Genomic DNA, 15,507 nt, shown 5'->3' with positions numbered 1-15,507 from the left:
CAATCACAATTGAGAGGAGCTGCAGCAAACAAGGGCTGGGGGGAGCCAAGGAAGCTGCTGGTGGTGTTGATTCCTTGGGATTATTTTGGAGTAATTTCACGATTATAAGCCGCACCATTTTCACTAAAATTTGGTCAGAACCCAAAGTGCGGCTTATAATCAGGTGTGGCTTATATATGGACAAAGAATGAAAAGTTGCTGTTTTAGTTTGGAGGACAGGTGTCTGCTGAGAAAGGCAGGAGCTTCTCTTTGAAATGGAGAATGGAAACCCCCTCCCTCCAAATTATTATAATTTTGAAATCAAGGGGCTCTCAGGCAAAGATATGGGAATTAGGAATAACAGTTCTTTCCTAGGGAAATTAAAATAGAAATTCAGCACTACAAAGAAACAAACTCCAAACCCAGTGGAGAAAGGGGCTCCCTTAGTGTCCCAAAACCTCTGTTTTTATCTTGGTAAGAAATGTTGGGCTCTTCCCCCTGGCTGGAGCAACTCCCAATGGGATGCAGTAATTTTATCAGTGCCACAGTGGGACTCAATGGCCATGAGCAGAAAATGCCTGGCTGGAGGAAGGATGGGTTGTGAAAAGATAAAGAACAATGCCCTGCCTGGTTTCAATGGATGCCCATTAGCAGAATATCTCCCATGGAGATCAGGATCACTGCCCCACCCTCAACAGATGGTGATAGAACAGAGACCTTTTATCACACTCTGTAGTGTAACATGCGGTTTATAATGGTGAAATTACTGTAATTGGAGTGGAGGAATAAACAACAAACCCCTCTGTGCTCTATAAGTGTGAGGAAAACTCAGAGAATCTCAGTCTCCTCACTGCTCTCCTCCTGTAGCTCTGCCAGAACAGGGCTTGTGGGAGAAACTCACATCCAAATGAGGGAAAAAACCCAAAAATGGCACTTTCTGCCCAGTTTTGTGCCCTCTGTGTCCACAGGGGAGTTCTCTCATCAGTCTGGAGTCACAGCTCGGGCACTGAGCTGCAGGGAGGGAGCACTGGAGATCCAAGGGAAGGCAGCACCCCTGCCTGTGGAAGCTGCATTTGGTTCAGGCATCAGGCACTGACTTTTTCCTTAATTATTGCTGCCAGGGCTGCAGCTCTCCTGGGGGATTTCTGTGCAGAGCCTGAGCTGCAGATGAGAGCAGAGCATTGAGCAATCCCACACTCCACATGCCAAATTCAGGATTTCATTCCCAAGGCTGCTCTGTGAGCCTGTGCTGGGGTGAGGGAGGCACTCAGGGCCCTGGAGGCTTTTCCTGTGTGCCCAGAGCCCTGGAAGCTGCAGTTTGGGGTGAGGAGCTGGCCATGGGCAGGGAGATTTTCTGTCACCATCCCAGGGTGCTCCAAGCCCCATCCAGCCTGGTCTTGGAGCTTTGCTTAAGGGAGGTTAATGCTGCTGGGACATGGAAAGCCCCAGGGATTTGGGGAAGAGGCCAAGCTGGTCTGGCTTTAGCTTTTTTTTTGTTTTTTTAAACCTCCAGAGCAGCCCTTATGAGCTACAAAATCCCTGATTTATGGATCAGGAGCCCATTCCCTGTGCACAGCTGTGCTGTAGGACAAGAACACATTTTAACAGTGTTTTCCTTTTTGCCCTTGGATGAGCAGTTACCAAACTCCTTCATGTGCAGCCCCTGCGTGCCTTGGGCTCCCAGGTGTGTGTCTCATGGGCAGTTTGTGTTTGCAGGGTGTGGAGAGAGGCCAGGGATCGCATCGTGGGCTTCCCGGGGCGCTACCACGCCTGGGACATCCCCCACCAGTCCTGGCTCTACAACTCCAACTACTCCTGCGAGCTCTCCATGGTGCTCACTGGTGCTGCCTTCTTCCACAAGGTGAGACCTCCCCAGAGCTGCCCCTTGCTGCTCACAGCCACCCCAGGCTGCACTTTTGGGGGGTTGTGGTTTGTTAAGGACAAATGTGGGAGCTCTGTGCTGCTGTCCCCTCGCTTTCTCCAGACTGAAACACGGTGCTGAGTGCACTGGGAAGGATATCCAGGGGTTATTCCTGCCTGGCTGCATCCACAGCAGCAGGGAGCAGGATCTGAAGGGGCTGGGATCCCCATTCCTGGATTTCTGAGGTTCCAGGAGAGGCTGGTGCTGCTGCTGTGGCTACAGCACATCTCGGGATTAACTCCATTATGGGGAATGTCTCCAGTGGGATCCTTGAGTTTTGAGTCAGACACATCCCAAATGTCCCAAATGTGCTGCTGTGCCCTGTGGAGCAGCTGGGGGACTTTGCTGTGCTGTCCCTGTTGCAGTACTACGCGTACCTGTACTCCTACGTGATGCCCCAGGCCATCCGGGACATGGTGGACGAGTACATCAACTGTGAGGACATTGCCATGAACTTCCTGGTGTCCCACCTGACCAGGAAACCTCCCATCAAGGTAAGGCAGCCAGGGATGGCCCAGGGCTGGCACTGCTGGAAGTGAGGGGTGTCTGCTCCAGGGAAATCCTGCTCTGGTGGGAAGCTCAGACTTTGGAATCGGCCAAATCCCTGCCACAGAGCAAATTGAGGTTTGACATTACAGGGCTAGACCAGACTGAATTCCCTGCCTGGTGAAAGGTTCCCTGCCCATGGCAGAGATGATTTCTGCTCTGGAGCCAGGCTGGGAGAGCTGGGGGGATCCCCTGGAAAAGAGAAGGATCCAGGGAGAGCTCAGAGCCCCTTGCAGGAGGGCTGGAGAGGGACTGGGGACAAGGAATGGAGGGACAGGACACAGGGAATGGAGGGACAGGACACAGGGAATGGCTCCCACTGCCACAGGGCAGGGATGGATGGGGTTTGGGAAGGAATTCTTGGCTGTGAGGGTGGGCTGAGGTTGCCCAGAGAAGCTGTGGCTGTTCCTGGATCCCTGGAGGTGTCCAAGGCCAGGCTGGATCAACCTGGGACAGTGGAAGGGGTGGCACTGGATGAGCTTTGAGCTCCCACCCACCTCAGCCCATCCTGATTCCATCTGTGTGCAGTGCTGGGCTGTGTGGGCAGTGGCACTGACACCCCTGTGTGTCCTGGCAGGTGACATCCCGCTGGACCTTCCGCTGCCCCGGCTGTCCCCAGGCGCTGTCCCACGACGATTCGCACTTCCACGAGCGGCACAAGTGCATCAACTTCTTTGTGAAGGTGTACGGGTACATGCCCCTGCTCTACACCCAGTTCCGCGTGGACTCCGTGCTCTTCAAAACCCGCCTGCCCCACGACAAGACCAAGTGCTTCAAGTTCATCTAGGGCTGGCACAGGAGGGAGGCTGGGACAGGGCTGTGGATGGGCTGTGAGTGCTGAGGTGTGTGATCTGGACTCTGGCCTCACTCTGCATTGGGATGGGCACTTCCCTCCTTCCCTGAGCTCCCACAGGGCTCCTCCACACAGGGAATGGGATCCCATGGCTCCTGGGAACACACACAGGGAATGGGATCCCATGGCTGCTGGGAGGACACACACAGGGAATGGGATCCCATGGCTCCTGCAAGGACACACACAGGAATGGGATCCCATGGCTCCTGCAAGGACACACACAGGGAATGGGATCCCATGGCTCCTGAGAGAACACACACAGGGAATGGGATCCCATGGCTCCTGAGAGAACACACACAGGGAATGGGATCCCATGGCTCCTGGGAACACACACAGGGAATGGGATCCCATGGCTCCTGAGAGAACACACACAGGAATGGGATCCCATGGCTCCTGGGAACACACACAGGGAATGGGATCCCATGGCTCCTGGGAACACACACAGGGAATGGGATCCCATGGCTCCTGGGAGATCACACACAGGGAATGGGATCCCATGGCTCCTGGGAACACACACAGGGAATGGGATCCCATGGCTCCTGGGAGAACACACACAGGGAATGGGATCCCAGAGCTCCTGTAAGGACACACACAGGGAATGGGATCCCATGGCTCCTGCAGTGACACACACAGGGAATGGGATCCCATGGCTCCTGCAATGACACACACAGGGAATGGGATCCCATGGCTCCTGCAGTGACACACACAGGGAATGGGATCCCATGGCTCCTGCAAGGACACACACAGGGAATGGGATCCCATGGCTCCTGCAAGGACACACACAGGGAATGGGATCCCATGGCTCCTGGGAGAACACACACAGGGAATGGGATCCCAGAGCTCCTGTAAGGACACACACAGGGAATGGGATCCCAGAGCTCCTGAGAGAACACACACAGGGAATGGGATCCCATGGCTCCTGAGAGAACACACACAGGGAATGGGATCCCATGGCTCCTGCAGTGACACACACAGGGAATGGGATCCCATGGCTCCTGAGAGAACACACACAGGGAATGGGATCCCATGGCTCCTGAGAACACACACAGGGAATGGGATCCCATGGCTCCTGCAGTGACACACACAGGGAATGGGATCCCATGACTCCTGGGAACACACACAGGGAATGGGATCCCATGGCTCCTGAGAGAACACACACAGGGAATGGGATCCCATGGCTCCTGCAAGGACACACACAGGGAATGGGATCCCATGGCTCCTGCCAGGACACTCCCATGGATTGTACACTGAGGATTGGCTCACTGGCCACTGGCTCTGCCCCTTTGCCAGCCAAGGGCAGCCATTCTTTTTAATGATAATTATTGTTATTTAAAATGAAAGTGTTTTAGATTTGCTGCCTGAGGCACTATTTTGTTTTCTTTTCTTTTCCCTCTCCCCACCCCATTTCCCCCTCTGGACCTTCAGCCCATCCCAGGGGATTGTAGCAAGGCCGGGCTGGAGGTGTTTGGGTGCAGATCAGGGCAGCTCCTGTCCCCACTGCTGTCCCCATCCTCCCTCCCAGGGCACAGCCCTTCCCACCCACCAGATCCTGGCTTCTCTTGCCCTGTGCCTACTACTGAGGCCTCTCAGGTGTCCCCTGGTGAGGAGCCCTTTGCACTGCTCTGCTCTGCTCCCCACCCTGAGCCCTGCAGAGGGGCAGGCTTGGCCTGGGTGGTCCCTCCAGGCTCCAGCTCTGCCCTGGTGCTGTTCCCCTGCTGGCTGTGTCTTTTCCCACCTTGTCCTGCTGATCCTCTAAAGACAGGAGTGTGTTTGGGGCTTAGGGAAGATCCTCCTGCAGCACAGCCAGGGCTGGGGGTGCTCCTGGCACAGGAGGGAAGGGCTCACCTCATGTGTTCTCCCTCAGCACATCCCAGTGTTTGTGAGCAGCCTGGAGCTCTTGCTGGATCAGCGTGAAGGTGACACTTGTGTGGTCACCTCGATGTCCCTGCTTTTCCTGGATGGTCCAGCAGCAGCTCCTGGGCTCATTCCCAAGCTCAGCCCTGCCCATGCTCCTCCTGCACCATGTTTGGGGCCTCTCCCAACTCCTCTCCCAGGTTTTCCTGTCAGCACTGACACTTCTCTGTGGGAAGGGGGGGAAGGAGCAGCCTGTTCCCAGCAGAGCCCATGGCTCTGCCTTCACCAGCAGCACTGACCACAGCAAAACACAGATCAAGGAATCTTCTCTTATGTTTTCCTCCCCCCTCTCCATTCCCTTTTTGCTTTAACATCAATGCCCAAAATGCAGCACGTGTCACAGAATCCTCAAAATGCCCCAGGAACACCTGGCAGGATTCTGTGCCCTGCTGAAGTGGAAATGTGGCACTTGTCAGGAGCTGTGTCAGCTCCAGCATTCCCAGGGGCCCTCAGCTCCTTTTCCACGGTGTTAATTCCCCCCTCATTAGCAGGGGTTCGTTACAGCAGTGCCATGGCTCAAGTACAGCCCAGCCCTCCCAGAGCACGCCCTGCACTTTATCAGGCACGGGCATTGCCCTCAGGCTTTCCAAAAACCACCGGGAATTGCAGTGAGAGCCTGGGGGAGCAGGGCTGGGATGGGAGGTGCTGAGTGGGCTCAGGATGCTCGGGGTATGGGAGCCCAGGCTGGCAATTCTGTGTTTTGATCCAGTTGAGATCAGGGATTTCTTCCTCCCAGGCTCTCTGGCATTTTCCCCAAGCTGTTTTTTTATTGTCCATTGTGCTGGAGCAAGGACAAGATGTGTCCCTGTGGGATCTCTCTGCATGTCCTGGGATGAATTCCTCCTTGCTGAGTGTCCCTAAAGGGGAAGGATTTGGGGCTGAAGGGGTAAAAAGGCTCATCAAGGGAGATTGGGAGGGATGGAGTTGTGTGAGGAAATGAAATGCCAGCAGGAACATCTTCCCCACCCACAGGGCTGGTGCTGCCCCACCTGGTCCTGCTGCTGATTGCCCAAATCATCCCAAACAAACATCAGGACTGGGATTCTCAGCCCAGCTTTCTGCTCCTGAGACATTCCAGGCCCTGAACTCCCCACCAGGAAGGAGAGTGGCTTTTCCAGAGAGTTCTCCCACCCGTGCCACCATCCCAAACATTCCCTGCTACCACCCATCGTTCTCCCGGGATTTCTGGGGCGTTCCCAGGCTCACTCCCAAGCTCAGGTTTGGTTGTAGGATCCATCCCAGCTCCTGGGGCCCTGAGGGGCTGGGCAGGGCTCTTGGCAGCTGCACCTTTTCCCCATTGCAGAATTTCTGCTTCCCCCGGGCACGGAGCGAGGCCTTTCCCGCTGTAAATAGAAGGACTGAGGTGACACACGTGTCACACACGTGTCCCCTGCCCTCCCCCTGTGCCCACGGTGCCCTGAGCACCAGGATTTCAAATCCAACAGCAACTGAGAGACAAGGAACACTCCTTCAACACGAGCACAATGTTGAGTTTTTTTGTAAAAGGTTCCAATAAATGGAGAGTTTAACTTGGGAGCGTCTCGGTGCCTCTTTGCTGGGGCTGGGAGAGGGGCTGGACAGGATGGGGCTGCTGCTGCTGGGACACCCCAAAACAAAACCAAACCAAACCCAGAACCAAACCCAGGCATCTCCTGGGCTTCTGTTCCCACTGTGTGGAATGCTGCAAACTGCTCAGGGCTGGCAGTGCCTGGAACAAACCCCATCGTGAGCTCAAGGCTGGGCCAGGAGAGCCGCAGGGAGGGGCTGGACCCTGAGTGGCTTCCAGGGACATCCCAGCCCCGTTCTGGGGCTGCTGCTTGTGGGGGTGTTTGCAGCAATGAAAGCAGTGCTGGGAGTGCAAACCTGCCCATCCCAGCCTGGGGATCCAGAGCCAGGAACCTTTGGGAACAGTTCTGCTGGCTCAGTGGGAAAACCAAAGGTTTGTAAGGAGAGTCCCAGCTTCAATCCTGCAGCTGGGCCATGAGCCATGGGATCCCCTCCACCATGGGATCCCCTCCACCATGGGCTGGGAATGCCTCAGCATTTCCTGCATGCTGCTGGATTTCCTCTCTTCTTTCCTGCTGCCTTTTGTTTTTTTTTGCCCTCCCTCCTGAGCAGCTGCTTCCTCTGTGGTCACTTTTCCCCTCTGTGTTTCCTGCCCTTGTTGCTGCTCCCACTGGGAATTGTGTCCTTTCTTTTCCCTTCTGCCTTGGAGTAAGGCCTGGTTTGTGCTTGGGTTTATTTCCAGGAGAGGTTTCAGGGAAACCCCAAAGGATTTTAGTCCTGGAGGGAGGAGGTGGATGCTCAGCCTCCCAATGCCTGTGATCTCTCCCCACAACACTGCAGGGAAGGCACAGAATCCTCTCTCAGGATGCCAGCCTGGCAGCAGTGGGATGCTGGTTTGGGATCTGGCTCCCAAACAAACCCAGCAGCACCTTGGGCATGGACTCAGCTGGAGCTGATTTTCTCCTGAGATAAAAATCTCCTGGTCAATGATTTTTCCTGCTGTGTTTGGTGAGGGAAGCCAGAGCTCTGGTTCCATTTCCCTGTGTCCCTGTGTCAGGGTTTGTACCCTGGGATGAGGAAACAGGTGATTAATCCTGTTAATAATTCATTCCCTGCTCCCAGGAGGGGGACACGGTGAAGTGATTTCCACTCCTCTGCACTACACAGTGCCCTTGATTTTCCCTTTTGGATGATGCATTCCTTGATAAAAAGCAATTTCACTGGAATTGTTCCCATCCTGCCCAACAGTGCCACAAAAGCCACCAGGTGATGGGTCCTGCAGGGAGGACTGTCCCCTCCATGGTCTTCAAGGGATGGGATCACAGTCCATGGATCCTTGAGGGATGGGGTCACAGTCCATGGATCTTCAAGGGATGGAGTCACAGTCGATGGATCCTCAAGGGATTGGGATCACAGTCCATGGATCCTCAAGGGATTGGGGTCACAATCCATGGATCCTTGAGGGATTGGGGTCACAGTCCATGGATCTTCAAGGGATTGGGGTCACAGTCCATGGATCTTCAAGGGATTGGGGTCACAGTCCATGGATCTTTGAGGGATGAACTCACAGTCCATGGATCCTTGAGGGATTGGGGTCACAGTCCATGGATCCTTGAGGGATTGGCATCCCAATCCATGGATCCTTGAGGGATTGGGGGCACAGTCCATGGATCCTTGAGGGATGGGACCACAGTCCATGGATCTTCAAGGGATGGAGTCACAGTCCATGGATCCTGGAGGGATTGGGATCACAGTCCATGGATCCTTGAGGGATGAACTCACAGTCCATGGATCCTCGAGGGATGAACTCACAGTCCATGGATCCTCAAGGGATGGGATCACAGTCCATGGATCCTCAGGGGATCAGGGTCACTGTCCATGGCTCCCAGGTGCCAGCTCACCTGTGACCTCTCAGATCCCCCCTTTCCCACCAGGATCCTGCCCAGCCATGATGTGCAGCCAATCCCAAATCCCTCTGCTCTCATTCCCACTCCTCCCCAAGGCTGAGCTGCTGCTGGGGCACAGATCCAGCACCTTGCTCCAGTTTCCCTCTGCTCCCCACATCCAGACAGATCCCAGTGAGTGAGCCTGGGCAGGACCTGGCATTTACTGACCTGCTCCAGCTCTTTTCACTGGGGCTCACATCAATGGAGAGAAAACTCAATAAACTCCTCTTCACCCAGGAACTGTTCCATAAAAGCCAAAAGAGCAGAAATCTGATTTTTACCTTTCCTCCCCATTATTCCTGTGGGAGCACAGGGTTGGGAAGTCTCTGGGAATTAATCACTTGCCACACACCCCACTAATTGTGTTTAATGAGGGGGGCAGTGGAGCAGCTCAGGGAGGGATGTGGGATCAGGGAATGGGGATGGCCATGGGACAAGGACCCTACATGGGGCCCAAGGGATTTATTTTCCCTTCTGGAAGAAGGAGAGTGAAACCAGGAACCTTTGCTGTTCTTTGGCCATTAAATTGGGAACTTCTGGATAAATCCTGGAGTGCATCCATGGCAATCCTCTCCCTGGGCTGCCACAGTTCCCTCTGCAGGACTGAGCCAGCACAAAGAAATGCTGTTTGTTTTTCTCTCTCTGTACACAAGGAACAAGCATTTCTTTTTCCAGTTTAATTAGGGTTTCTCATTAAAGAATTCCCCTCCCAGCATGTTTGTTTTTCCAGCAGGCACAACCTGAATCTAACAAACCAATCCACCCTCAGCTGATGGACTGATGGAACAATGAGAAGTTTTCCTGCTCAAAATGACAGGAAGAAAAATGTAAAAGCTTTTAATTTTTACCTTTTTTTCCCCTGAGGAGGGTGGGAAAGTCTTGGGAATGTAAAAAGGAAGGCACTGGAGCAGTGGGATCAGTGCTGGAGCTGAGGTAATCAACAGAAAGATGACTTTATTCCACAGCCTCTCTGGGTTAGGAATAATCCCTCTGGAGTTTCTTAAAGTGAAATTATCCCAGTTTTTATTCTGGGTAAGTGATGCTAAAGCAGCAAACCTGCAAACCCTGCTGAAGATTTCATTCCACTGCCCCAAGTTTTTCACCACTCCTCACACACAGGATAAAGGTGTGGCTGCTGGGATCTGCACACCCAGAATTCCTCCATGGCAATGAAATGGGAAGTGGGCACTGCACTGGCAAAGAGATTTTATTACAGAGCTGCTTCCACCTCCTCCACCTCCCCACAGGGATCAACTGGAGGAGCAGCTTTATTTCCCAGAGGTGGCAGGACAATGGACATGGAGAGGCTTTTATAAACCACAGGATGTGCTCCCTCCTGGGCAGTCTCACTCTGCTTTTTATTTTTTAACACCAAATAAATACAAAACAATCCAATAAAAAATGAACAGCAGTAAATCTGAGAAATGGGTTGCCTTTAAAAGCAATATTATGGGCTGAGGTGAGGCCCCAGCTATGGGATTTGGGGAGGGAAAAGCCCCCCAGGTCTGCAGTACAGATGGCTTTGGACAAATGACTCAGAATTCCACCCAGGATTTGGGATGGGGGCGCTGCAAGAACAAATTTTTGGAAGGTAGAAACAAGAGGCACTTAAATCTCAAAAGGTTTTTTATGAGCATTAGGAATTTTCCTACTTTATGGACTTCCCTAAGTGTCTTCCTTCCCTGCTGATGGAGGAACCCAGCAGGAAGCAACTTCAGAGAAGGGCCTGGAGCTCCATGGACAGAGCTGGATGTGAGGTGAGGCTGCACCATCAGGAAACTCCTGAATTCCTAAAGGACAAAGCTTTTCCAAAGTGCCTCTGCTTGTGCCAGGCTCTTCCCACCATTCTCCATGTCCACCAGACCCCTTTTCCCATTGTTATTTGTACAATCTTTGTCTCAGCAGCTCTCCCCTCCTCGTGCCAGTGAAGGACACATGGACACCACAGGGAGGAGAGGCAGGGAATGGGATCTGGGGACTGGGAAACAAAAAGCCATTTTCCTACAATATTTCAATATTCCTACAGAGTTGTGGCAGGTGAAGGACTGGGGCAGACACTGCTGAGGGACACAGAGGATCAGCACTTCACCCTGATGTTTTAAATAAATTTACTCTGCAGCTCCCATCTCCTGTAAGATTCCCAGCTCCCAATTTGACACAACAGGAATCTCCTCCAAAGTATTCCAAAATAAGATTTAAAAAATAGATTTTAAAAATACTCCCTTGCTCCTCCATGAAGGGGAAGGTGGTTCCTGGTCTCTCTGAATCACAGAATTCTCTCTCTCTCCTTGGACAGTTCTGCTGCTCCAGCTCTCTCCTTGCAGGAGCTAAAATTTCTGCAGGAATTTGAGCACCAGGTCCCGCAGTTTGACCCTCAGGGGCTCATCATTGTCACAGATGATGTGGGTGGAGTCCTCCTCCAGCTGGATCAGGGTCTCTGCCTCCTGCAGCAGCACAATGTGGCCCTTGGCTGTGTCCTCCACCTTCACATCACTGAAACCGTGCTGGGTTTGTGGGGGGAGAGGGACAGAGAGGGAAATCAGCACAGCCCAAAAGGACTGGGAAAGAGGAGAGACCAGGGCACAGGGCTGGGGGGGAATTTCATGGAATCACAGATTGGGGTGGGATCTTAAATCTCAGCCAGTGCCACCCCCAGGGACATCTTCTACTATCCCAGGTTGATCCAAACCCATCCAGCCTGGCCTTGGACACTTCCACAGCTTCTCTGGGAATTCCAGCCCAGCCCCTCCCCACCCTCCCAGCCAGGAATTCCCTCCCAAGATCCCACCCTCATCTCCCAGTGTGCAGCCATTCCCTGTGTCCTGTCCCTCCATCCCTTGTCCCAAATCCCTCTCCAGCTCTCCTGGAGCCCCTTTAGGCACTGGAAGTCTGCAGTCCTGCCCTTTTCCCTGCTAATTATCTCCCATTTTCTCCTGCAGGTGAGAACATGACTCCACAGAGCAGCAACCAAATCTGTGCAGCTCCCTCAGGAGGCTCCTCCACCAGAGGAGACATTTCCAGGATCTGTTTTTCACTTGAGCACCTTCTCACAAATCTTGTGGATATTGAAATGCTTTTAAGACTCTTTCAGCTGCTGGTTCCATGGGAAACAGGAGGAGATCACTGCCATGAACCCCACACAGCAGGACATGGCTCCACAGGGAACAATTCCCTCTATTCTGAACTGCAGGGACATCCTGGAGCACCTTGGGAACTCACTGGATTTTCTCCATTTCAAGCTACACTAAAATGATTTCCCCTCTTTCTGCTATCAAAGCAGCAGATCTGAGATGTGCAGAAATCTGCTGGAATCCCACCCTGCCACTGAAGATTCCTCACCTTCTCCAGAGTCTGCACAAACTGGTCCACGGGGATGGAGCCACTCAGCAGCGGCTTCAAGGATTTGCACTCGGGCACATCATCACTCACCCTCTTCCTCTTCTTGCTGGCAGGGGGCTGGGGAGGCTTTGGAGGGAGCTGATGGATGAGAAGATAAAAAAATGCCACTCTGAAGGATGCAAAATGTTGGGAAACAGGCAAATTCAGACAAGGAACTACTCAGGGAATGAGAATGTGGCTCAGCTCGGACTCTGGCATTTTAAGCCCAGGTCTAAGTTGATTTGGCAGCAGGAAGGAGTGGAGAAGGGAGCAGATGAACAACAATTCCATTGCAGCTGCTGAGGGTTTCCAGGGAAGCAGCTTGGGAAGAGCAGGGCAGCCTGTCTGCTGTGCTCTGACAGAAATCCTCACCCCACCTTCACATCCCTGACATTCCCAGGTTGTGGGAAGGGTTCAGTGAGGCCCTGCAGGCTCTGAGAGAAAAGGGGAGCAGAGCCTGGGCATCACCTCCTCCTGCAGAGCACTCCTGGCAGGAATTGCAGTGCCAGGCTGAGATGTACAAACTCCAGGAAGCTGAAGGCAGTGGTCCCTTCAGGTCTGATGTCCCAGGGCATCTCTCTCCTCTAACCCTTTGTCCTGATGCTGTTCCTGACCATGAAGGCAGCAGGATGATGTGTAGCCTCTCTTCAGGAATTATCTCACTTCCCCTTTTATCTCAGCCAGGCACATGGCCAAGGAAAAGAGGGCACAGAGATTTATTTGCATCCCACTCCCTGCTCTGGGTGTAATTCCTCACACCCACACATGCCAGGGCAAAACCTCTGCCCAGGGCTCTGCTGTGCTGGGAAGGAGCTGCAGGAGGGGCTGAAAAGCCAGAGGAAGGATGTTTTTCTCCCTTTCCCATCAAACTGTACCTGCAGCACATGCTTGTTGTCCTTAGTATGCAGCACAGCAGAAACTGTTGCCAAGGAAATACCAGGCTTGATCTCCAAGGGCACGAGGGAATCTGCAAGCTGAAGCAAAAGGAGATTTTGTTCAGCAAGTGATCAGCTCAGAACGTGCATGAACCCAGCTGTGAGATAAATTGGCACTGTGGTATTTTTAAACATGGCCTAATGAACTGTAAACACAAAGCCACTGATAGACTGAGAGCTCCTCAGACCTGCCCAGCCTCCTTCCAGCTCCCAAAATTACGGATTTCACACCATGAGCAGAGGTTTGCAGGAAGCAGGGCTGGTCTCAAAAACCACAATAAGCACAGAGAAGCCTGGTGTGAAAAGACAATTGATTCATTAATCAGTGAAACTCATGGTCTAATCCAGCATAATCATGTTTGTTATGCTGATGGACAATGAAAAATCAAAGTGAGTTTCCTTTCTGCTCCTGAGTGCAGAATATCTGGAATAAGAAAGGTTTATCCTTAAAACCCCAATGTTTTCAATCAACCCACTGCTGATTAACTTGAAATTATTCCAACAATGCTGCACAAAACCCTTTCCACTGCTTTTTATATAATTCTTCCCTGAAAGACAGAAAATTCAGTCTTGGTTGGAGTTTGGATCTAACACCTGCTGACACCAGTGGAAGTTGCCACTTGGGAAGCTCCTCTTGCAGCCACTTTTCCAAAGGAATTCTGCAGAAAACAGTGGTCATGAATGAAGAAAATTATCCAAAGTGCCAGGATGCCCAATCCTTTTGCCATAAAAGCACTGAGAGGGTTTTTCTGTTGGTTTCAATGGTGGCAAAGTTCTTTTAATTGAAAATGTCACCTGCCACTCTTAAAGCTGCAGGAACATTTTGAGAGCAGCTCCTTGGAATAAAGCATTAAAAATCCCTAAATTTTGTCTGTATTCAGCTGTGGTGAATCCTAGAAATCCAAAATTGATGGAGCACTTCAGCTCACTGTTACTCTGGGACTCTGCTGAAGATCTTTAAAGCAGGCAATTTGAATATAGCATTTATGGTTTGTTGTTGAAGGCAAAGAGAATGAAAATATAATGACAATCATTGCTTCAGGTTTCTCCTGGGACCTAAAAATAGCAGCACTTGCAGCAGGGAGTTCTGCTGCCTTCCCACTTTCCATTCCAACCACCCTCCTGAGGAGGATCAATACAAAACAGGCTCTGATGAAGAGCAAAGTGACAAATCCTGTGAAGAGAAAGATCCTTAAAGAACAGGGAGTGGCTTGGAACCAAAGTCTTCTCCTGCCTGTCATGGAAGAATTTTGCTATTAACATTTCTGCAGGTTTTAAACAGGCTAAACAGCAGGACTTTTGGATTATTTACAGTCTGAAAGACAGTAGGACAGGCATTCATTTTTATTTCCTCCTCAGCTCACAGCCCTCTCCATGTGGCAGCCAATCCTTTCATTACAGAAACTCAGTGACCCAAACCAAGAAAGGTCATTTAATCACATCCAGTAATTCACCCAGCAAGGCCAGGCAGCACTGCTCCATCCTTTCAACTGACCTCCTGCACACACAAATCACAGAACTCCTCCAAAAAGCTGCATTAAAGGAACCCTTTTCACAGAGGCAGCAAGTCTTGTCTGAACTCCAAGCTATGGCAACTGCACTGTTTTCCCTCACAAGTGGTTCCAAACTTGAATTCTGCTGGCAGCCAGGAAGCTGTGTCTCATTTCAAGGTTGAATTTGTCCAACTTGCAGAGGCTGGCTCTTGTTGTGCCTTTGTGTGTGAGATTGAAAAGCCCCCCACCATGCAGGAATAAATGAATCTTCCTTCCAGTCATTATCCTGAGCCCAGTGTCACCTGCTGGCACCAGGAAAGCCACCAAAGCAGGGACACTGAGATCTAACACCACATTCATCAGTCCCCTGCCCATGGCTGAACACTTGGATAAATCTGGGGGGGATGTGTGCTATTTCAGATTTTAGCAGAGCTGTCTGCCCATGCTAAAGCAGAGCAAAGATATTTTTACCATTAATTCTTTCCTGTAGGGTTGCATTTTTCACCCCAAAAGGGGATTTGTCACACACCCTGTGCACAAACACTGCTCTTGGCCAAACTTCAGATGTTGATAAAGAACAACTTGGGTTAAGTCACTCAAAATTCTCCTAAAGGGTTCAGTGGGGACAATTCTCTCCAGGTTTAAGTTGTCTTCAGTCACCAGCCAAAAATCTTCTTGTTGGCAATGAGGGGCTGAACAAGCACTGAGGATGGGACCTGAAACTCCACAGTAAAAATAAAATGAGGCTGAATAATCAGTGAATAAAATCAGGACAGGACCAGACTTTCAGCACACATGGTCTTGTCCTCTGGAGGATTCTCCCAGGGACACACAAGCTGGATGTACAACAGCATTTTTAACTGTTGCAGTCATTTCTTCTTAGATTTTTTCCCTTTTTACCTCTGGTTACACTGGAAGGCTGAGCCAGCAGGGACAGGCAAAGTTTGGGCTGGATATGGAGAACAAGCAGGAGCACAGCAGTTAAATCCCCCTGAACTTTCAGGACCTGAAATCACTGATGTGTACATTACATTAT

General features: G+C 51.7%; 2 protein-coding genes across 6 annotated transcripts in view; one reads left to right on the top strand and one right to left on the bottom strand.

Annotated features, from left to right (window-relative positions):
- Window positions 1–3,778, top strand: part of EXTL3 (exostosin like glycosyltransferase 3) — a 114,628-nt gene extending 110,850 nt beyond the window's left edge. For all 5 annotated transcript variants that reach the window (XM_033054669.1, XM_033054671.1, XM_033054667.1 and 2 more), the window contains 3 exons: window positions 1,696–1,840; window positions 2,266–2,394; window positions 3,024–3,778. In XM_033054669.1, coding sequence (XP_032910560.1) covers window positions 1,696–1,840; window positions 2,266–2,394; window positions 3,024–3,233 — 484 coding nt within the window. In that variant the 3' untranslated portion in view covers window positions 3,234–3,778. The remainder of the gene's footprint in view (window positions 1–1,695; window positions 1,841–2,265; window positions 2,395–3,023) is intronic.
- Window positions 3,779–10,965: 7,187 nt separating this feature from the next.
- The window catches only part of INTS9 (integrator complex subunit 9), a 58,554-nt gene continuing 54,012 nt past the window's right edge, over window positions 10,966–15,507 (bottom strand). Inside the window, exons 15-17 of the mRNA XM_033055860.1 lie at window positions 12,919–13,017; window positions 12,005–12,142; window positions 10,966–11,169 (exon numbers count right to left, since the gene is read on the bottom strand). Coding sequence (XP_032911751.1) covers window positions 10,993–11,169; window positions 12,005–12,142; window positions 12,919–13,017 — 414 coding nt within the window. The 3' untranslated portion in view covers window positions 10,966–10,992. The remainder of the gene's footprint in view (window positions 11,170–12,004; window positions 12,143–12,918; window positions 13,018–15,507) is intronic.

Source organism: Catharus ustulatus, chromosome 3 (genome assembly GCF_009819885.2).
Source record: "Catharus ustulatus isolate bCatUst1 chromosome 3, bCatUst1.pri.v2, whole genome shotgun sequence".
NCBI lineage: Eukaryota > Metazoa > Chordata > Aves > Passeriformes > Turdidae > Catharus > Catharus ustulatus.
Note: the sequence above shows the minus strand (reverse complement) of the source record. Positions and strands in the feature narration are given on the sequence as shown.